The sequence below is a fragment of the Mus caroli genome, chromosome 2, assembly GCF_900094665.2.
Source record: "Mus caroli chromosome 2, CAROLI_EIJ_v1.1, whole genome shotgun sequence".
In the NCBI taxonomy this organism is placed as follows: Eukaryota; Metazoa; Chordata; class Mammalia; order Rodentia; family Muridae; genus Mus; species Mus caroli.
Window position 1 is genome coordinate 120,070,317 of NC_034571.1, and position 19,617 is coordinate 120,089,933.

The following is a 19,617-nucleotide window of genomic DNA, read 5'->3' on the forward strand; positions in this document are numbered from 1 at the left end:
GTGCTGTATGTGGAAGTCTTAGATACTACTGTATGGTGCTGTATGTGGAAGTTTGCTAAAGGCAGTGTAGGCTCCTCAGCTGTACCCATGCATCCTGTACTGTTAAAACCACTGCCCCTGGGCTGGTGAGATGGCTCAGTGGGTAAGAGCACCAGAATGCTCTTCCGAAGTCCAGAGTTCAAATCCCAGCAACCACATGGTGGCTCACAACCATCCGTAATGAGATCTGGCGCCCTCTTCTGGAGTGTCTGAAGACAGCTACAGTGTACTTACATATAATAAATAAATAAATCTTAAAAAAAAAAAAACACTGCCCCATCTTAGAGTCACAATCTGACTGATTTTGTAATGCCAGTGTATTGGTCATTTCAACAATGACCCACAAAATTCCACAGACCTCAAAATATCCATGCATTTGCTAGTTTCAATACCATTAAAGTTTGTTGAAACACGTTTTCAGAAATTCTGTTTTTTAAACATTTACCATCAGCAGTGAACACTATCAGTGAAAGGTTCAGTATGTTCATTTTTCAGGAACACAGCTAAATATACAAGCCTAAATGCTAATCTTCTAGTTCTGACTTTAAAAATACATGCCATGAATAGCTAACTTGGCTTGTAGCAACTGTCTAACTGTTTTTCCTCAAGACTATCTTCATTTCAGAGGGGCTAGGTGGGACTTTCTCATTTGTCAGTATCAGAAATGTTCTCAATGTCAATTTTAAGTCATGTTTGTTGTCTTGAGTGAAGCTGGCTCCATTCTCACTGTGAAGAAGATAGAGAAGACAGATAGCTACTTAACTGGTGCCATTCCTTGATCATGATACAGTGTTGACCCTGAATGGGTCCTAAGATTCCCAGGAATCTACAGACCACTAGTCAACACTATGTCTCCACTGTCTGCAAAAATCTAAGGTCACAGTTGTACAGTGTAAAAAATAAGTGAAGGCTCCAACTCACACCCAAACCTGTAAGCATCTCTCACTGTCTAATCAGCATTCTCCTAAAAGGCTAATTGGACACCTTAACTATTCTTGGCCCTGAAAAACACCAAAGATTTGATTTTTGGTTTTTCTATGGTCACTGTCTCCCTAGCTGTCTTGGAACTCACTTTGTAGATGTTTTATGTCCCTCACTGAAAACCTCCTCTTTATAGGAGTTCATTTCTTTTCATATCCTCAGAAGCCCACAGCATAATGTCTCAAGAGGCATGTGAGGGTTTCTAAGGAAAAGCAGAGGTGTCCTTTTACTATGAACAAACTTACATTTTTGGGGGGAAATTCCTCTGGTTTTGAATGTCTTTGTTTTTTGAGAAAAGGGTCTCATATCCCAGGCTGGCTTCAAACTTACTATGCAGCCAAGTATAGCCCGTCTTTGCTGATTGAGTGCTAGGAAAACACTACAGCTAGCTTGCATGTTTTAAATGCAAGAACTGCTCTAGAGTTGGGACGGTGGAGCCCATTCCAAATAGTTAAGTTACAAGAAACGATAAATGACCTTACTTATAAAACAGGAAGTGGAGCACAGATGGATTATGTCTATAAAGATCACAATTTCAAAAGCTCTTACTCATTCATATATATTGATTATAAATGTATTTTACCCCCAAAATGTAACACCATGCCCTAAATCAAGCAAAACTTTAATACAATATACTGCTGTTCTGTGGCTCTCTCCAATGGCTTCCTCATATCAAGGAAGGGAAACAGTGAATAGTCCTGAGCAAAATGAAGGTCAAGGATGCTTCAGGTCTTCTTGACGATTAGAAGTCTTAGGACATTTTCTGTGGGAATCAAGACTCCCAAGTCAAGCTATAGCTCAGAGACCTGCAGGCTGGTGATACTCCCAGAAGGCTACCTCCCCATCATCACTACAAGAGGCCAGGAGCCCTGGCTCCTTGGGATTCCAAGCCACACAGTTGACATCCTGGGAATGGGCCTGACGAAGATGGGCTGTCAGAGAGAAGGTAGGCTGCTGTGGGTCTGAGCCTGGGTCTTCCTCAAACACTCGGATGGCATCATCTCCACAAGCTGTAGCCAGGGCCCCTGTCAGCTGACACCTGAGAGAGGAACATACAAGTCAGGGGGTAGCCGATGACTCCTGCCTCTCCAACCTGGCAAATTACAGGTGTTCAACAGTCCCTGGCCTAGTTTCTTCCTAAACCTCAGGCCTCAGCTAAGTGTCTTAGAAAAGCTTTCCTAACTAAGATCCACCACATCTACAAAGGCTCTTCCTCCTACTCCCACCTGTTTACTCCAGCTATAGATGAGACTGAGTCATTTTCCCTGCCGGCACATGCAGTCAGTTGGCTATGTCACGGCATCCTTAAACCTCTCCTTTTTCTTTCTTTCTTCCTTTTCCTTTTTTTTTTTTTAAAGATCTATTTAATTTATGAGTGTTCTATCTGCATGGACACCTGTATATCAGAAGAGGGAATCAGAATTTATGATCATATCAGGATGATCCAAAGGTAGGTGAATCCTAAGGGCTGGTACTGCCAAAGCCTGGGATCTTATTCCAGACACAGTCAACATCCTGCTCCTACAACCCCAGGCCAGACACTTACAAGCCAGCATGGGAGGCTTAATATGGAGAAATGCAGAGCAGCACAGGCCGTGCCATCTCTAAAATCCCTGCTACGGGGATGGGATCAAGTCTTACCAAGCAACGTCGTAAATGGTCCTGGTGTGGAAGCCCGACAAAGTGCAGATGCATTTCCAGCTGGGGTCAGAGCCACTGCATGCCACCCCTGTGTGACAGACTTTTCTTAAACCCGAGACATCCTATGTGCTGAGTAGCTGCATTATTACAAAGGAGACCCTAACGTGCCCTTCCTCATCCCCGTGCCAATCAGAGTCCTTGTACCAACTGTGTTCCCACGCTGCTTATCTGCCTTGCACACGGGAACCTTCCAAGGAGAAAGGACCTGTTCCATTGCAGGCCAGACCTTACCAACTAAGCTGCCTTTTCAGGCCACCCACTAGCCGACCCAACCCATCGGCTTCACTCCTCCCTTCCAATCCTGTCTTGCCTCAAGGAATCCCACTCTTCACATTCAGTTTGGATATTCCTACCATTAGCCAGCTCATCAACTCATGCTGCTGGGTGTTCGTTTTTTGAGTCAGGATCTCACTATGCAGCCCTGGAACTCGGGTTGGCCTTCAACTCACAAAGATTCAGTTGCCTTACTCTCCAAGTACAGAGATTAAAGCCATGCACCACCATGGTCAGCTTTTTATTTATTTTTTTTAGAGACAGGGTTTCTTTGTATAGCCAGCCCACCCTGTCCTAGAACATGATGTAAACCAGGCTGGCCTCAAAGTGGCCACCTGCCTCTTGTCCCACAAAGCTATCCCTGGTTCTTTCAGTGCTTCTCTGGGGACTGACAAACTGAATCCAATTTGTGATTCATGGCAGACTGCATCTTTTAGATCATATATCTGGCAAACTAAAAACCTCTACGAAAAGGAGTTTCCTTTAACTCCTAGACCCTCACCTTGTTCATTGCCCGGTAGATACTGGCGCCAGATGCGTACAGTTCGGTCATCACTGCAAGATGCCAGCCGCTGGCCGCTGGGATCAAAGGCTATGCTCCAAACAGTGGACTCATGACCTTCGAGGGTGGCACAGCAGACCCAGTCATCCCCTTCTTCCTGGTATAGCTTCACTGTGTCATCATAGCTAGCAGAAGCTAAAAGCTGAAAGAGAAAGGGGACCCAGAATCTACCTGTATGGTCCAGGAGGTGCCTGGGGTTTGAATATGTTCAGCTCGGGGAGTGGCACTATTAGGAGGTGTGGCCTTGTTGGAGGGAATATGTCACTTCATGGGTAGACTTTGAGATCCTCTCCTAGCAGCCTGGATCAAGATGCAGAACTCTCAGCTCCCTCTCCAGCACCATGTCTGCCTGCACGCTGCCATGCTTCCTGCTATGATGAAAGTGGACTAAACCTCTGAATCTGTAAGCCAGACTCAATTAAATGTTTCCCTTTATAAGAGTTGTCTTGGTCATGGTGTCTCTTCACAACAATAAAACCCAAACTAAGATACAATGGTTCCCATATCAAACCCGGTCAGAGCAGGACAGTCCCAGCAATCCCTCTAAGAATGAGAGTGGTTCTGAAGAGTGGAGGAAGGCTGGGCACAGACCTCCATAGCAGGTTCTTTCCCACCCTGTCTCACTCTTACCTCCTGGCTCGGGTGCCACACCACGTGCTTAACGTCCTGTGTATGAGAGCTGAGGACACTGACACATTCATACTCATCCTCTTCATCAACTGTGGGAGGAACAAATTAGACCCAGAGATGACCAGTCAGAGACAAAGCTGAAAGCCAGCGAGCTGCTTTCCTGCTGTACCCAGAGGCACCTAGACTCACCTTCCCAGACCCACACGCTCTTATCTCTGCTGCAGGTAGCCAAGAGGTTGCCAGATGGGGCCCAAGCCACTGACTTGACCTCATTTTCATGGCCCTCAAGAGTGGTCACACACTGGAAAGGGAAAGGATATTGAGTTAATGGCAGCTAAGAGTCCTAGGCCCTAGTAAAATATCTAAGAGAGCAGTTTTGTTGTTGTTTGAGAAAGGGTTTCATTCTGTAGCAGGATGACCTTGGTGGACTTACGGCAATCCTCCTGCTTCAGTGTCCCAAATGCTGGCATTACAGTCATGAACTACCATACTCAGCTACCATTTCTATAGTGTAAAAATTAAGTTAAGGCTGTAACTGATATGACCAAGCCCTGGGGTGCAAACAGGTAATAAACTGCTCCCATCCACCCTGTTTACCTCAAAGTCATCCTGGTTCTTCTTCCAAATACAAGTGGTAGCATCAAAGCTGGCAGATGCCAGGTAATTTCCACACGGGGACCAGGCCACTTTCCTAACGGTGCGCTGATGGCCTTCAGAAAGGACAGACTTGCAAATCCAGCTGTCACCTGCAAGCAGAGAACAGGCTAGGCTTTGGAGAGCCATCGATGCCATTCACTAAGTAGTACTTTAAGTGGGACCTTGTTGCTGGGACAAAGTCAGTCACCATTATTACTACGATGCAACCGACAGCTTCCTCTGGAAGGGGTCCTGAAACTGTTAAACTGCTCTTCAGGCGACTTTCCTCATTTTTCTACCGCAGCAAATATCCCAGTTCCCGCAACATTTCCAGCCTCTGTTGACGCTGGCACACTCCTTCCCCGACACTTTTCAGAGTAGTGTTTTCCTCGGCACCAGGGCCACAAAGCCAAGCCAGGCCTTACCCTCGGTGCCCCAGATGCGAATTTTACGGTCGCCTCCGCAGGAAGCCAACAGGGTCCCCGAGGGGTTCCAGGCCAGGAACCAGCAGCGGGAATCCGGGTGCGCCGGGACTCGGCTCTGCAGTACCAGAGAATCTTTCATGGCGACTGTTTTAGGGTGAGGAAAGCACACCGAGAGAAGCAACGCGCCAAACGCGCTGGGCACTATAGAACCCTGAGACCGTCAGATGTACAGCTTCTGCAAAATATGTCGCCCTAGGAATTGACGTACCCGCTGTTGACGCCGCGTGACCTTCTGGGACTTGTAGTCACTCCCCTCATCCTCCGTAACTGGAAGCCTCGCGGGACAGTCCGGAACTACCAGTACCCTGATGCCCTGCGCAAGAACAAGCGGCGCGCGCACACAGTGACGCGCACGGAGGGCAGGGCGGAGGGCTGGAGAAGAAGGAGGCGGGGGTGGGGTGGGGTTGGAGGAAGCCGGAAGTGCATCGGCCAGGGTCCGTCTGGGCGTTGCGGGTTTGGGGCCTGGGATCGTTTGGCCCGGGCAGCTAAGAAGCCTGTGACCCGGCGGAGCGGCGCCATCCCAGCCCTGAGGCCTGCTGACCGGTGAGGAGCAGGGACTAGAGTAGGGAGGGTTACTGAGGCTTAGGTCGCACCCCAAAGTGCGGATTCCCGATCTCGGCGGCCCAGCCGCATCCTCCGCCCCTCAGCACCCCTCTGTCTGATAACCCTGGTCCAAGTCTCCTCCGGTCCCCTTGCCAGTAGCCGATCCCCTCCCCCGGCCCCCAGTACCTCCGCCCGTTCATCCTGGCATGTCTACAGCCAATGTAGTCCCCTGCCCTCTCCGAGCCCTGATCCAGCACCCCTCATCCAGAGCCCTCGGTCCCCGCCCCCCGAATTCCCGCAGTCCTTTGGTCTGTGCTCAGCCCTGGGTCCCACCCCGCAGTCTCTGGTGCGGGCCCTGACAGCTCTGGGCCAGCCGCCCATTGCATTGCTCTATACCTGGGTACAGACAGGCTCTGCGCGCCCCGCTGAGGTCGGCGGCCACCACCAACGACCGCAGAGCTACAGCGGGCAGCCCCGGGCATGTATGCCCCTGGAGGTGCCGGGCTGCCGGGAGGGCGCCGGCGGAGAAGCCCGGGAAGCAGCGCTCTTCCCAAGCAGCCGGAGCGGAGCCTGGCCTCGGCCCTGCCTGGCGCCCTGTCCATCACAGCGTTGTGCACTGCCCTCGCGGAGCCCGCTTGGTTGCACATCCATGGAGGCACCTGTTCCCGCCAGGAGCTGGGGGTCTCGGACGTGCTGGGCTATGTAAACCCGGATCTGCTAAAAGGTGAGAGCGCTGAGCTCCTGCTCTCTTGGCTTGAGGGGCGGTGCAGAACAGATATGAGGCTGGCTTAAGTATAGATAACCAGAGGAGTCATTTGTCAAAGGAAACAGCCCCATTCTTGCTTGGTGTCCATGCCCACCAGGTGGCTCTGTTTGGGGGTCTAGCCTCTCATTAATTTTGATGTTATTCAGCCAAGCACCTACTCCTCACCGTCATGCTAATCCAAACTGCTGCTATTTTAGGCTTCTGCCAGAGGTAGGTAGAAGAAAAAAGGGTGTTTGTCAGGTATTACAATTAGCCTCCCCTTTCTAACGGACATGTGAGATGCAGAAAAGTTGTTTGGGGCAGCTTGATCGATGGAGAAATCAGAACTGTTAATGTGACCAATTGTAAAAGACATTTTAGTATTCTGTGATAATTGGGCTTACAATAGAGGGGACTTGTGGCATCCCAGGTCATCAGATACCAGTTCTATTAACACCTTCAACAGTTGGAACTTGGTTTTCCATGCCTTTACAGGTATGCCTGATTAAGACGGTTGCTTTATTCATCAGCGGATTTCCCAGACTAGCAGGCAGAAGAAAGCATCTGGTCTGTTTATTGGATGAGATAGGAGTCTAGGGCTTAGAGGAGGGCCTGACTCAGGAGCCTCCTAGCTACTCCTCAGTTTCTAGGAGTGAGGAGAAAGGCTGTGCAGTATGAAAGCAGAAATGTCCTTCCTGATTTTTAACATAAAAGTGGTCAGTGGGACCCAATGGTCACATCTTGTTGCCTTCAAGTCCTTTGAACTAGCCTCAAAAGTCCTCACCTTTCTTCTTTGACACTCTTTAGTTCTAGTATGTTCCTGTTAGATATGTGCAAGGTGTCTCATGAAGGGCTCAGGCCCTAGGATTTGGTGCAAAGGTCAGCGCCCCCCTCTGCATTGAAATAAAAACCCTGCTGTAGGTCTAGGCTGAGAAGCCCTCTCCTGTCACTGGTGTTGTCTTTTGAGGTGAGTTCTTGAACAACTTGCTTCTCTTTGCATATTTGCACATTCAAGGCTTTAGGATGGTTTTTTTTATAGAAAACAGGATGAAAGCTTCTGGTTGAGATATTTTTTACCCTCTTCCTGAGTTTGGCTCTTTAAGACCAAGATTATACGCTGGATGGAGGTCTTCTTTAGCATATACCTGATGGCACAAAAGCTGTGGAGTTTGAATCTGGATGCCTTTCCATTTCTTTGTGCTCACCTTCATTCAGGCCTTGTGGATTTGATACCATGGTGTTTCTGTTTCAGGAGCTGAGTGTCACCACAAACTGGGAAAGAGTTTATGATGCTTGTCCTTTGCAAGTCATCCCTGGGATGGGAGGGTCATAGCATTCAAGTGGTGGAGAGAGGCAGTCTGATTTCATCCTTGTTTCAGAGATCCAGGAAGAAAAGAGAAGCGAGCTCTCCAGGCTTGCCCTGCAGGGTGGCATCACTGATACTGCCTCCTATCAGTGGATGCCAGAATCCTTAATTATGTTTATCTTTTGTTTTTCTTCATCTGTTGTAAAGAAGGATATCATGACACCCTGCCTGGGTGTACATTGCCATCAGAGGCATGTTAAAAGAAAGTCAGTTCTTGTGTAAGTCTTTGTTTGTTCACAGATATATTTGCCCTAAGAAATTATCCAGACCTTCTCAAACATGTTGTCTTAACCATTCCATTGCATTTGCTACATGTTTTGATCTCTTAGCCTGTGTGCAGTTTGCCTTCTCTGTCCACCTCCTTGGCCATGGAAGCCAGGATCACTTGGCTCCTGTCTATAAATAGGAGCATTGGCAGTGGGGCCTTGTGAGCCATTGCAGAAGGCAAGGAGTCTGGTCTCTTGGAGCTTTGGTCTTCTGCTCTCTACCTCTGTGTTTTGGGTGTCTAATAGACCTTCAGGTATGTGGTATCCTGTGTGACTGTTGATTTTTAGGCCGACCAGATAATCTACCCTGAGAGTCTGGAATAGTCCAGTTCCAGAAAGGAGTAGTAGAGCTGTGCTGGGCAAATATGGTATTTATTGATCCTTGCAGAGAGGCTCTCCCTGCCAGGACTCTGCAGGTAACAGAGTGAGGTGGGCTAGAAGGCTCCAATTCGAGCAGTACCAGGCATAGAGCTAAGCACACTTCACATTTGCCTTAATTTCTTATTCACAAATGCTCATGTTTAAGTAAATCTACTCAGAGACACAGCCTATCCAAGTGGTGACTCTGATGTCCACACTCTTATGTGCCCTCTGAGTTTCTTTTCCTTTCTGTTAGAACTATGTTCAATTTACCATTTACTGTTCATTGGTTTTTGTTTTGTGTGTGTGTGTGGGGGGGTTGTTTTGTTTTTGTTTTGTTTTGTTTTTTGCCAGTAAAGAAAAGCTTTTATTAGGACTGAGGAAATGCACACACACAACAAGGCACACACACAAAAAAAGGCCCTTTTCAAAGCACAAAGGAGGTTTGGGAAGCTGAAGCTGCTCCTGTTAGTTTTTATCACAAGCCCAGACAGAGCTGTGTTTTTTAGCCCCCACACTGTCTCTCAAGTTTCAACCTGGTGAACCTGAGGCAGAACCACTCACTCTTGCCATGTGACCAGATCCGTGAAGGCTTTAGGAAGAGCCAGCTCAGCAGATTCCTTTCTGAATCTTCTCACACAGCTTCTCTGGGCTTAGGTCCAGAGAAAGCTTAGAAATACCCAGACGCTTGGTGTCAGGAACAGAGACCCTGGAAGCCCTCTCTGCCTCTCTAGTGTGGCCAGCAAAGGGCAGCCCCACTACCAGCTTCAGGAGCACTTTTAGAGAATGAGGAAGCTTGGGATTTAATGTCAAGTGACTCAAGGCTGACAACAGCCACTGGAGAACCAAGGATCTTCCAGGGAGGGCCTGTGCACCTGATGGGTGGTGACAGATACTGTTGCCATCACCAGGCCCTTGGGGGATGTTCTCAGGTGGCTTGGCCAACAGCATTGACATCTGTAAGATGTCATCTGGACACTAGAGCAAGCTGTTGGTGGTCCATGTCAGGTTTGGCTGAAAGCCAAGAGTTGCAGTGAGGGGATGCCAAGCTGGGAGAAGGTGCTCAGAGGGACTGGGGCAGTGGCCATTCCTCTAGCCCACTTGAACCCCCTTGAAGGAGGAAAGGAAGAACAGTAGGAAGCTGGTCTGAAACCACCTTAGCTTTACTGCCTTCAGCACACATGGGTCAGGAGGAGGTCAGACACTGACAGGTAGACAGGAAGAGACAGAGCATTCAAAACAAATCCAGCCCTGTGACTCACCAATGACCTTGGCCAAAGTCAGTTCCTTAGGATCTTATTACATAGCAGCTGCCTTCTGCGATGACTAGAAGGGGTAGTCAAGCAGTGTTTACCAAAATAAACAGGCCAGAACACAACTGGAGGGAAGACACAGCATGCTGTGAAATGTAGTGTACCAAACTACTGGTTAAACGTAAAGTCAAGCCCCAGCCTCACACGGCCTTTCTCTCTTCCACAAGAAGTCAAGTGTGTCTACCTACCTGGCCTTTGGGGACTTTTGTGTCTCTGTCCAGATATACTCAGATGCCCTTGGAGCTGCAGAGGCTTAAACACCATATGAAGCCAGTTTTGTCTTAAGTCCCTGTATGATCCCTCAGTGATCCACACTTTTCATGCCTTTTTGTTACTGTTGCTGCTCCTGCTGCTGCTAGAGTGGGTTTGAGTCCTTACACCACTTTTTCATGAGCTCAGCAGCTGCTGTCTTGGACAGCATTCATACTAGTTAGTCCATCTGACCTTTTTTATTTTTCAATATACCTCCTTAGAGTTTGATTGATTATTTCCATCAAGGAAATAAGAAAAGCTGCCAGTGAGTGCTTAGCGGTTTCCAAGCAGCACAGTGCAGTGTCTGCGGGTCACTGTGTGATCTGGAGGAAGTCATCTAACCTTCTGGAGCCTCTGACTCCTCATTTGAGCTGTATGATGCAGTGTCTGGGGGTCACTGTGTGACCTGAAGGAAGTCATTTAATCTTCTGAAGCCTCTGACGCTTTATTTGAAGAATCACATGATGATTTCCAGGGTGGCAGTCAGGCTTAGCAAAGATAATGCTTGACCATCTGTGTGCACAGGCTCCTGTACCTTCAGCCATGTTTGCATTTGGGAAGGGCAGACGAAGGGGTGTCTTTCTTGAAGCTCTCTATCAATGTACATATCTTGTCTATTACAATAAAAGTGTTTTAAAATTGAAAAGCACGCCGGGCGGTGGTGGCGAACACCTTTAATCCCAGCACTTGGGAGGCAGAGGCAGGCGGATTTCTGAGTTCGAGGCCAGCCTGGTCTACAAAGTGAGCTCCAGGACAGCCAGGGCTAGGACAGAGAAACCCTGTCTCGAAAATCCAAAATAAATAAATAAATAAAATAAAGAATTGAAAAGCACATAGGTGTGGATACATATTTTTAAGGATAATAAAAAGAACATCCTGTATTCAGCCATCATCAAAAACTAGTCTTTAAAAGGTATTCTGCCCTCTTCTTTACACAGTGCCTGGTAAAACTGAGTAATGCAAGTGAACTGCTGCAAAGTGGCCTGTGACGTCAGCCCTTATACCCTGCCTCTGGCAGGGATTCTTGGTGGTACTAGAATACTTAAGTTTTGCCACAGTATTCCCACATGCCATGCAGACCCCCAAAAGAACTGTTCGGTTTTCAATAATGTTTAAATCAGAACCAGGAATCAGCCCTTCATTTTTCAAGCCTTTCTTCCTAGGCCCCTTTAGAATTTCCCTGAGTTTGAAGTAGGCAGTGCTAGATACAGTGATAGTTGATGCTGGCTTCTGGCAGAACTCATGGACAGGCAAGCTGCATGGCAGTAGGTAATCACCCAAGCTGGATGGTTGGTCCCAAACACATGCTCGGCAGTTATGATCATAACCGATAGCTCTGAAGGTAGCCAGATGGAGCCATCTGAGTCTTGTCTGGGCCTAGCCAGCATCTACCTGGAAAATTCTGAGTCTGAGGCTATAAACATATCAGTCACAAAATGCTCGGCATCTCCCGCTGCCCAAGATCCCATGATAGCCTGCATCTGCTGGGTTGAATCTTTTTTGTTGGCAATGGGTCTACCACTTAGCTCCTTGGACTTTCTTCCATCTGTCTACATTCTTGTGGTGTTTGGGAGCCAAGTGCATGATTGCAGCAGCACCTCGGCGATCAGGATGTATGTATACTAGAAATTGAAAATTGTTACCTTCAGATTCTGAATTTGACATTAAAGCTCAACAAAGGAGTCTGTAGCCTGTAAACTTGATCAGCTCAAAGGAAAACACTTGGCAATAAAACCCACCCTGCCTTTGGCTCCTTTTTGTATCAGCCTTATTCTCTTCTATGCTTCGGAAGCCATCACAGTTTGCATACCTTCAAAGGAGACTGACAGTATTATTTAATTGAAAAAAATTTAGAAAGGTATTTAAATGCTGTAAGGAGATACAAGTTGTTCTGTTTTGGTGCATGTTTGTCACCCTGGGGACTCCTGAATGTTGTCTCTCCTGTTTTAGCATTTTTCCTTGGTTTCCTCCCCTTTTTGGTAGCATATACGTGCTGTTGTTTCTGAATCTTCCAGGGCCTTGTGGTAAGACTTCCTAGCTTTTCCACGGCTGACTTGCATTTCAGCTGTCTAGTACTAACCGAATCTTCTCTCCCTCTTTTGTGGGGGCGCTTCTAGAAGTGGGGATTGAAACAGGGTCTTGTGAAGTTCAGGCTGGCCTCAGGTTTGTGAGTAAAAGAAACTGGCCTTGAACTCCAGAACCTCCTGGCAACACCTCCCAAGTGCTGTGATGACAAGGGTGAGCCAGTGGCCAGCTCAGCAGTATGGATTCACATCCTTGTTAGTCTTCACCACTGTCTAGTTCCAGAACCTCTTCATGATCCCAAGCTGAAAACCCACAGCTAACACACTGCTTCCCTTTCTCCAGCTCCTGGCAGCCATCAGCTCTCTGTGTCAATGACTCTGACTTCTTGGCATCTCCTGAACATAATCATATAATCTTTGGCCTTCTGTGTTTGACTTAGCTTACTTCACTACCTTAGTATTCCAAGTTCAATATCTGATTTGGAATGAAAAAGGAAGGAAGGAGTGAATAAGTGGAGGATGAGCAGTTACAGTTACAGAGGATGAGCAGTGGAGGATGAAACAGCTCTCTCTGGCTGTTTCAGCTCAGAAATCACCGTCTGGCCTAAAGCATCCTTTAGCAAAATAGCTTAATGTGCCAGTTTAATTGTCAGGATCTTGAAAAAAATGGCTTTAAGTTAGGTCTGGTGGCACACGCCTGTACTTCTAGTACTCGGGAGGCTGAGGCAAAGTTTGAAGCCAGCCTAGGCTGCACAATGAGACTATCTCAAAAGCAAAAGGGGTGTGGGAGTGGGCACTGTCAGTCTGGAGACAGTCGGGCATACAGGAAGTCCTTTGGTTGGTGCCATAAAGTTATGTGTGGTGGTGCATGCCTGTAATTCTAGCCCCTCAGAGGTTGAGACAGGAAGGTCACAAGTTCAAGGTCATCTCCCATCCCTGCTCAGCAAGGTTGAGGTCAGCCTTGGATACATGAGATCCTGCCTCACAATGGCTCAGTGGTTAAGAGTGCCGACTGCTCTTCCAAAGGTCCTGAGTTCAAATCCCAGCAACCACATGGTGGCTCACAACTATCTGTAACAAAACCTGATGCTCTCTTCTGGAGTGTCTGAAGACAGCTACAGTGTACTTACATATAATAAATAAATAAATAAATAAATAAATACATACATACATACATAGAAATTAACTAGGCTTGTTGGAAATGGACTTGAGGTGTACAGATAACTCCAGTTTTCAGCAGGGTGGCAGGAGCACATACTATGCACTCCAGGGCTTCTGTCTCCCAGAGAACCCGGGGGGATGGGAACCAAAATCCTTTCAGGTACATTGCTTGCCTCAGGGTGTTTTTTGGGATGAAGCCACCATTCTCTGTCCACAGATTTCTGCATGAACCCCCAGACAGTGCTGCTCCTGAGGGTCATCGCTGCTTTCTGCTTCCTGGGCATCCTGTGTAGTCTCTCTGCATTCCTTTTGGATGTCTTTGGGCCCAAGCATCCAGCTCTGAAGATTACTCGTCGGTATGCCTTTGCTCACATCCTCACTGGTAAGCCCAGGGTCTACTTACAGGGGAGAGGATCTGCCCTGAAGCAGGGTGGTACATGGGACTGTTTCTCTGTGGAAAGCTTGCCCGGTAAGCTTTAGCTTTTCAGGGCCTGGGGTGCCTTAGTGTTAGTGTCTATCATTTGTGAGTAACTTGCCCAGTATTAGAGGGAATGTTAGAACTCCACAGGAGTCTCATGACTCTAAAAATGACAATTTAAGTTGATAGGTATTCAGGGCTTGATGTAATCATGGAAGGAGTTGGGCTATCTGCCTGGAGTATGCCAGCAGAGTGTGTCTGGTGTGCATCGTCAACTTCTCCCCACTCCTTGCCAGGCCTCTTCCTCTGCTGCGTCCAGCCACTTTCCTCAGTCAGGCCTGGGCCGATGTGTTTTTTTGGCTTTTGATAGTGATTGACTTCAGTCCTGGCTCAATTTCTAAAACTTCACGATCTTGTCTGTTCCTTCTTGGTGCCCAGAACCATCCAGGAGCTTTATCTAGTTGTATTCTTTCTTCTTTTTCTTTTTTTGGGGTCATGGGGTGGTGCTGGAGACTGAACCCAGAGCCTTGTGTATGTTAAGCAAGCTGTCTACCATTGAACAGTAATTCTTAAGATAGACCCTATCTACTCAGGATGGGTCAGAGAACTGTCCATGGCAAAAGTCATATAGCTAAGAAAGCTCTTAGGGTCCTGGCTGGGCAAATCCTTTGAGACCTGGTGAGAGGTTATAATTCGCTCCTTAAGCATCCTATCTGCTGACCCTCATCTGTGCTGTCTCTCTGTCTCCCAGTCCTACAGTGTGCTACCGTCATTGGCTTTTCCTATTGGGCTTCTGAGCTCATCCTGGCCCAGCAGCAACAGCATAAGAAGTACCACGGCTCCCAAGTCTATGTCACCTTTGCTGTTAGCTTCTACTTAGTGGCAGGAGCTGGCGGAGCCTCAATCCTGGCTACTGCAGCTAACCTCCTGCGCCACTATCCAACAGAGGAAGAAGAACAAGCACTGGAGCTACTCTCTGAGATGGAGGAGAATGACCCCTACCCAGCAGAGTATGAGGTCATCAACCAATTCCAGCCACCCCCTGCCTATACACCCTAATGCCAGCCGGGGCTCTCTTCCTCAGCAGCCCTTCCCCCAGTGCCACAGCTCCTCTTACACCCAGAGGAGCCACTTCCCCCAGCAGGTCTCACCGGTAGGACCCTGACCATCTTCACCAAATCTTCCCCAGGAGACACTCTGCCTTTAGGTTTGTCCATGCGTCCCTGCTCTGCAGAGCCGGGACTCTGATTTCATATAATGTACTCTTTCCCCTCCCAGTACCCTCTGCTCCTTTCCTATTCACTAGCTCCTTCCAAGCAGGGATGGTCAGATACGTCTCCTCTCTCTGTGGGCCATGTCTCTGGGACTGGGACTTTCCTTGGGTTGCTGCTGGTAGTGGTCAGTCCCTGAGAGAGGTACCAACAGAGCACAAGGGGAAGGGACTATGCCATGCAAGTTCACTTTGCCAGGCCCAGCATTTGTGCCACTTGTGTATCTCTGGGCTGACCCTCATTCCTTCTAGAGTGCCCAGGCCCAGCTGTCCACATTGTGGATTCTCTGCACTTTAGTCTCCAGGCACTCCTCATACATGTTCTGGTTTTCTGGAGAGAAGGAATCACTGCTGGGGAGCAATGCAACTGTTCTCCTGCCCTGCCCTGGCTTCCTGTGGTTAGAACCAGGCAAGGAAGCAGAACCAGACAAGAGACTGCTCCTATAAAGGACCCCAGTGAAGGGGACTGAGTGCCCTAGCCCCTTCACCGTTTAATGTGAGTGGTTTTGAAAGGAAAAAACAAAACCAAGCAATAGCAGCCATACTCTTTCTAAAATAGGGATAAGGCTGTTGTTGTTCAGAAATGTAGCCCATCCCTTATGGCTCTGCAATATTTTGGACCATAGCACCCTCTGAGCCTATAGTCACGCCTTCCCAGTTTCCAACAGAATGCAGGCTTTCTGTCCTGGCTCCTTCTTCCAGGCAGCTGTGACTCCCTGGGGCCTTTCTGTGGAACTAGGGCCACATGGCCCCCACGGGGCTGAGAACTATGGCCTGCTGGCTGGCCAGCGTGGTGCTCCTCAGAACTATGGCACTGAGATGTAACCTGGCCTCAGTTCAGGGACAGGGGCCAAGCAGGGCAGGACCCTCCACTCTCCACATAGGTACTCCACCCAGAGGCCCACCAGGTTGGTGTCAGGGCCCTGTCAGATGTGCAGGCCTGGCTGTAGCCTTCAGAGTCAATGTGGCCCTAGACTGTGACTTGGGGCTACAGCTTGCTGCATGCCCCTCTTCCGTTTTGGAATGTATGCTGGTCTTGTGGTGTGCTACTGGGCTGTTACTCTAGGTATTCTGTTTGCCTTGGGTCCAGTTTTTTTTGGTGGGGGGAGGGGGTGTTGGGTTTTTTTTTTTCCCTGGTGATCTGGGGCACAAGGTAGGTAAGACCTGAGAGGCCTGCAGCATGGATCCAGGTAGGCAAGCTGTTCTTGTTCCGTTATGAGCATCTCTGGAGTAATAGTCTAGTGCTAGCTGAAGGGAAGATGAATTCCAATCTCTTCCCTCCCATAAGACAACAAACATTTTGAACAAGAATGGAGAATGAATACAGTTGTTGACCTGTGACTACAAGAAGACTGTCAACTCCCCATTCTTTGGCCAGAAAGAATGGTGAATATGTGGACAAATGCCTATGCAGATGAAGACCAAGTGTGCCCATAAGAAAGCATCTGCTTGGAGTTCCCTGCTGTAATGCCAAAGTGTGCCCCAGTATGACTCTCCCATTCTCCCAGACCCCTCTCGGAGGCAAGAAAGGCTGCCAAGTGATGCCTGAGCACAAAGTCAAGGAGCTAAATTAAGGCTACCTTTCTGTGAAGTTCTGAGCTCATCGTTGGCAGGTTGCTGAAGTGTGTAGCCAGCTCCCTCTAACATGGCACCTGAGGGAGCAGGCCAGAAGATTAGGCACCAAACATGCATGCCAAAGTGAATGAGGACTTGATCCTGTGGACCGTTCCTTGTGATTTGGAACCCACTTTTTACTAGCTTCCTGTTCCTGGGCCTTTCTTCCTCCTTTCCCTGCCATTCTGACACTGATAGTTTGTCATATAAATGTCCCTGGTTGTGTTTCCCCCCCAAGGGGAAAAATTAAAAGGCAAAACAAAAACCAGGAACTACAAATAAGAACGCAAATGCCAGTGGCTGCCTGTCATTTCTGTTACAATTCTCCAGATGTTTGTTTTCTTCCTCCCAGAGAAGCAGAAGGCATTCACTGACAAAGCTTGTAATAGGGAGCAAAGTGAGGAGGGACTTGGCATGCGCCTGCACCACGCACATTTGGATCCTTGGGAGCCTCCCACTCCTGGCACCTTTCACAGAGGAAGTTCTCAAAGCCCACAGCTAGATATAGTAGGTTGCTCTGCCCCAAATCTCAACTACAGACCTTGAGCCGCCTCTCTCTCTGCATGTCCTGATTAGCTGCAGAAGAGCTATTTCAGACCTCTGCTGGTACTTACTGGGGAGAAGCCTGAAAATAAAAATGAGCAAGACCTGCAGAGTCGCTCTTCCAGGCAGTTGATGGGTGATACCTTGATGGCTACCCACAGTCTTAGTTCATTCATTCTCAACCCATACACTGGACCCCAAGTGTATGAAAGCATTTAGGGCTCTCTTTGGGAAATATTCCATTCCTAGCAGGATGCATGTCTTTCCTGGAAACTGATAATCTTCTCAATACATGTTCGTTCGCACACTTATATGAAGGGTCCATTGGATTATGCACAAAATGAAATTATGAGCCCCATGAAAGAAATAGGGTGCCTGACAAGACCTCTCTCCTAGGATTGTCTTTCCTTAGCTCAGGAGATGGACTCAGCCACAAGGAAACAGTGAAATGAGTCGTCTCCTGGACACTTTGGGAAATCCTGTGCTAGAAATGGGAGGCTGGATCTAACCAGAAAAATTACCAACGTCTTCCAGGTGGGAAGCTGATGGAGCTGGGTTGGTGTGTGAGGACATTTCAGGGAGGGGCTGTTCCCTCTGAGGGAATGGCAGTAGTGGTCAGGTTGTAGTGTGAAGTGGGATGCTGAAGGCCTATCTGATATTTCTCAAAACAATGGGAAGCCATGGGAGGGTGCTAAAAAAAAAGATCCAGTTTTATGGTGATGTGGAGGGGCTATTGATATTAAGTAAAGTACCTGAGTGTGAAAATTGGGGGGACAGGTATACATCGTGTGGAGGACCCTCAGGCCTGGTAGAAGGAGAGAATGATCACTGCCAGGTGCTGGGTTAGAGAGCCCAGGAACTCCATCCTTGTCATATGCACTAGAAGATGGGATCAGCCTTGTAGCTCAAGTGTGCCTCAAAAGAGAGCTATGTTGGATAAGGATAGCAGAGAGAGGCCTCTGAAAACACAAAGTGGCTGTTGTATCTGGAGGAAAGGTCATTCTCTCTAGATGACTCCAAAATCTTCAGCTGGTTTCTTACTCAGAGGTACCTGGGCCAGGACAGTATGGAATACAAGGTTCTGTGGGGAGGGAAAAAAAGAACTAATAAACTTTATAGCCTTTGTTTTCAAATAGCCTGTAGTCTTCCTGTGCCTTTCTTGTGGGAGTACCATTGTAACTAGCTCAGGCAGAACATACAGAGAAGATGACTCCAATCTGGATGAGTGTGCTTGAAGTGAGACAAACTCTTTGGGGATATCAGTTCCTTATGAGCTGTGGGAATGCCAGACTTCAGTACTGGAAGAGGGGCTCTTTCTTCAGAAGAGACTCAGAGTAGACTGGCTTGTCCATTATACTGAGTGGAAAACCCAAGCCTGGTGAGGTGCCTTTTCCAAAGATGCTGAAGGGGAGGTAGAGGCCATCTCTGCCCAATCATGTGTCTGAGGGGTTAGTTAATAAAAGAACTTTCAAAGAGGCTGTTTCTGGTCTACTCTTTACATGGCTCTCTCAGAGTGCAGGACCTGTAGGTGTCTTCATTTGAACTATCTTGTCCTGACTATCCCTAAAAAATGGCAACCCGCTTCCTAAGAGAACACCTTGTGGGGAGGTAGACCATGTACCCCATATGTTTGTCTGTTCTGCTGCCTTCTTGGAGATGGCATCTCTAACTGCACTATTTTTGTGGGGGTTTTCTTTTGTAAAAACCTCAGGGTGATGGGTAGCCTTTTGTGTGAACAATATGGATGCCCCTTATTCTTCCCATAATTTGTCCCCTTACAGTCTAACATAAGGGCAAAGAAAATTTGCACATGCATACATACATATTTCTATTTTGTTGACAGGCTTAAGTGTTAATTTCACTAGGCCAGAAGGTCATACTTTTGGAGGGTTTTTGTTTTGTTTGGTTTTGGTTTTGGTTTTTTGAGACAGGGTTTCTCTGTATATCCCTGGCTGTCCTGGAACTCACTCTGTAGACCAGGCTGGCCTCGAACTCAGAAATCCACCTGCCTCTGCCTCCCGAGTGCTGGGATTAAAGGGGTGCGCCACCACCGCCCGGCCTCTTTGGTTCATTTTTGATGCAGGGTTTCGATGTGTAACAGCCCTGGCTATCCTGGAACTCAGTAAGTAGACCAAGTAGGTTTTGAATTCAGAAATCTCCCTGCCTTTACCTCTTGAGTGCTATGAATTAAAGGCATGCACCACCACCACCTGGCTTTTGGGAAGGGTTCCATATATTTTTCTGTTCTGTTGTTTATTACTATTTTTTAAAGCATTTCATGTAGTCCAGGTAGGCATCCTACTGGCTATAGAAGGGTTGACCATAAACTCCTGATCCATCTGCCTCCACTTCTGAGTGCTGGGATTATAGGCTATTTAAGTGGGTGGTACTGAGATCAAATCCAGGACTTTGTGCATGCTAGGCTGCTAGGCAAG

The 19,617-nt window shown here is 47.9% G+C and overlaps 2 protein-coding genes across 2 annotated transcripts; one reads left to right on the forward strand and one right to left on the reverse strand.

Annotated features, from left to right (window-relative positions):
• Nucleotides 1–1,565: 1,565 nt before the first annotated feature.
• Ciao1 (cytosolic iron-sulfur assembly component 1) lies at nt 1,566–5,537 on the reverse strand. Its single transcript, XM_021151146.2, has 7 exons — nt 5,248–5,537; nt 4,784–4,932; nt 4,376–4,487; nt 4,187–4,275; nt 3,497–3,698; nt 2,662–2,749; nt 1,566–2,059 (listed from the first exon to the last, which is right to left on the reverse strand). Exons 1-7 carry the CDS (start codon nt 5,384–5,386, stop codon nt 1,819–1,821), a joined length of 1,020 nt encoding a protein of 339 aa, XP_021006805.1. The 5' UTR covers nt 5,387–5,537; the 3' UTR covers nt 1,566–1,818.
• Nucleotides 5,538–5,673: 136 nt separating this feature from the next.
• Nucleotides 5,674–18,655, forward strand: Tmem127 (transmembrane protein 127). Its single transcript, XM_021153899.1, has 4 exons — nt 5,674–5,850; nt 6,257–6,574; nt 13,555–13,719; nt 14,507–18,655. Exons 2-4 carry the CDS (start codon nt 6,331–6,333, stop codon nt 14,812–14,814), a joined length of 717 nt encoding a protein of 238 aa, XP_021009558.1. The 5' UTR covers nt 5,674–5,850; nt 6,257–6,330; the 3' UTR covers nt 14,815–18,655.
• The last annotated feature ends 962 nt before the right edge of the window (nt 18,656–19,617 follow it).

Coding starts and splice junctions, on each gene's coding strand:
- Ciao1 (XM_021151146.2), bottom strand. CDS start 5,386: ATGAAAGATTCTCTGGTACTGCAGAGCCGAGTCCCGGCGCACCCGGAT. Junction 4,933..5,247: donor TCGCATCTGGGGCACCGAGG/GTAAGGCCTGGC, acceptor CTCTGCTTGCAG/GTGACAGCTGGATTTGCAAG. Junction 3,699..4,186: donor TGTGGCACCCGAGCCAGGAG/GTAAGAGTGAGA, acceptor TTTCTCTTTCAG/CTTTTAGCTTCTGCTAGCTA.
- Tmem127 (XM_021153899.1), top strand. CDS start 6,331: ATGTATGCCCCTGGAGGTGCCGGGCTGCCGGGAGGGCGCCGGCGGAGA. Junction 6,575..13,554: donor AAACCCGGATCTGCTAAAAG/GTGAGAGCGCTG, acceptor CTCTGTCCACAG/ATTTCTGCATGAACCCCCAG. Junction 13,720..14,506: donor CTTTGCTCACATCCTCACTG/GTAAGCCCAGGG, acceptor TCTGTCTCCCAG/TCCTACAGTGTGCTACCGTC.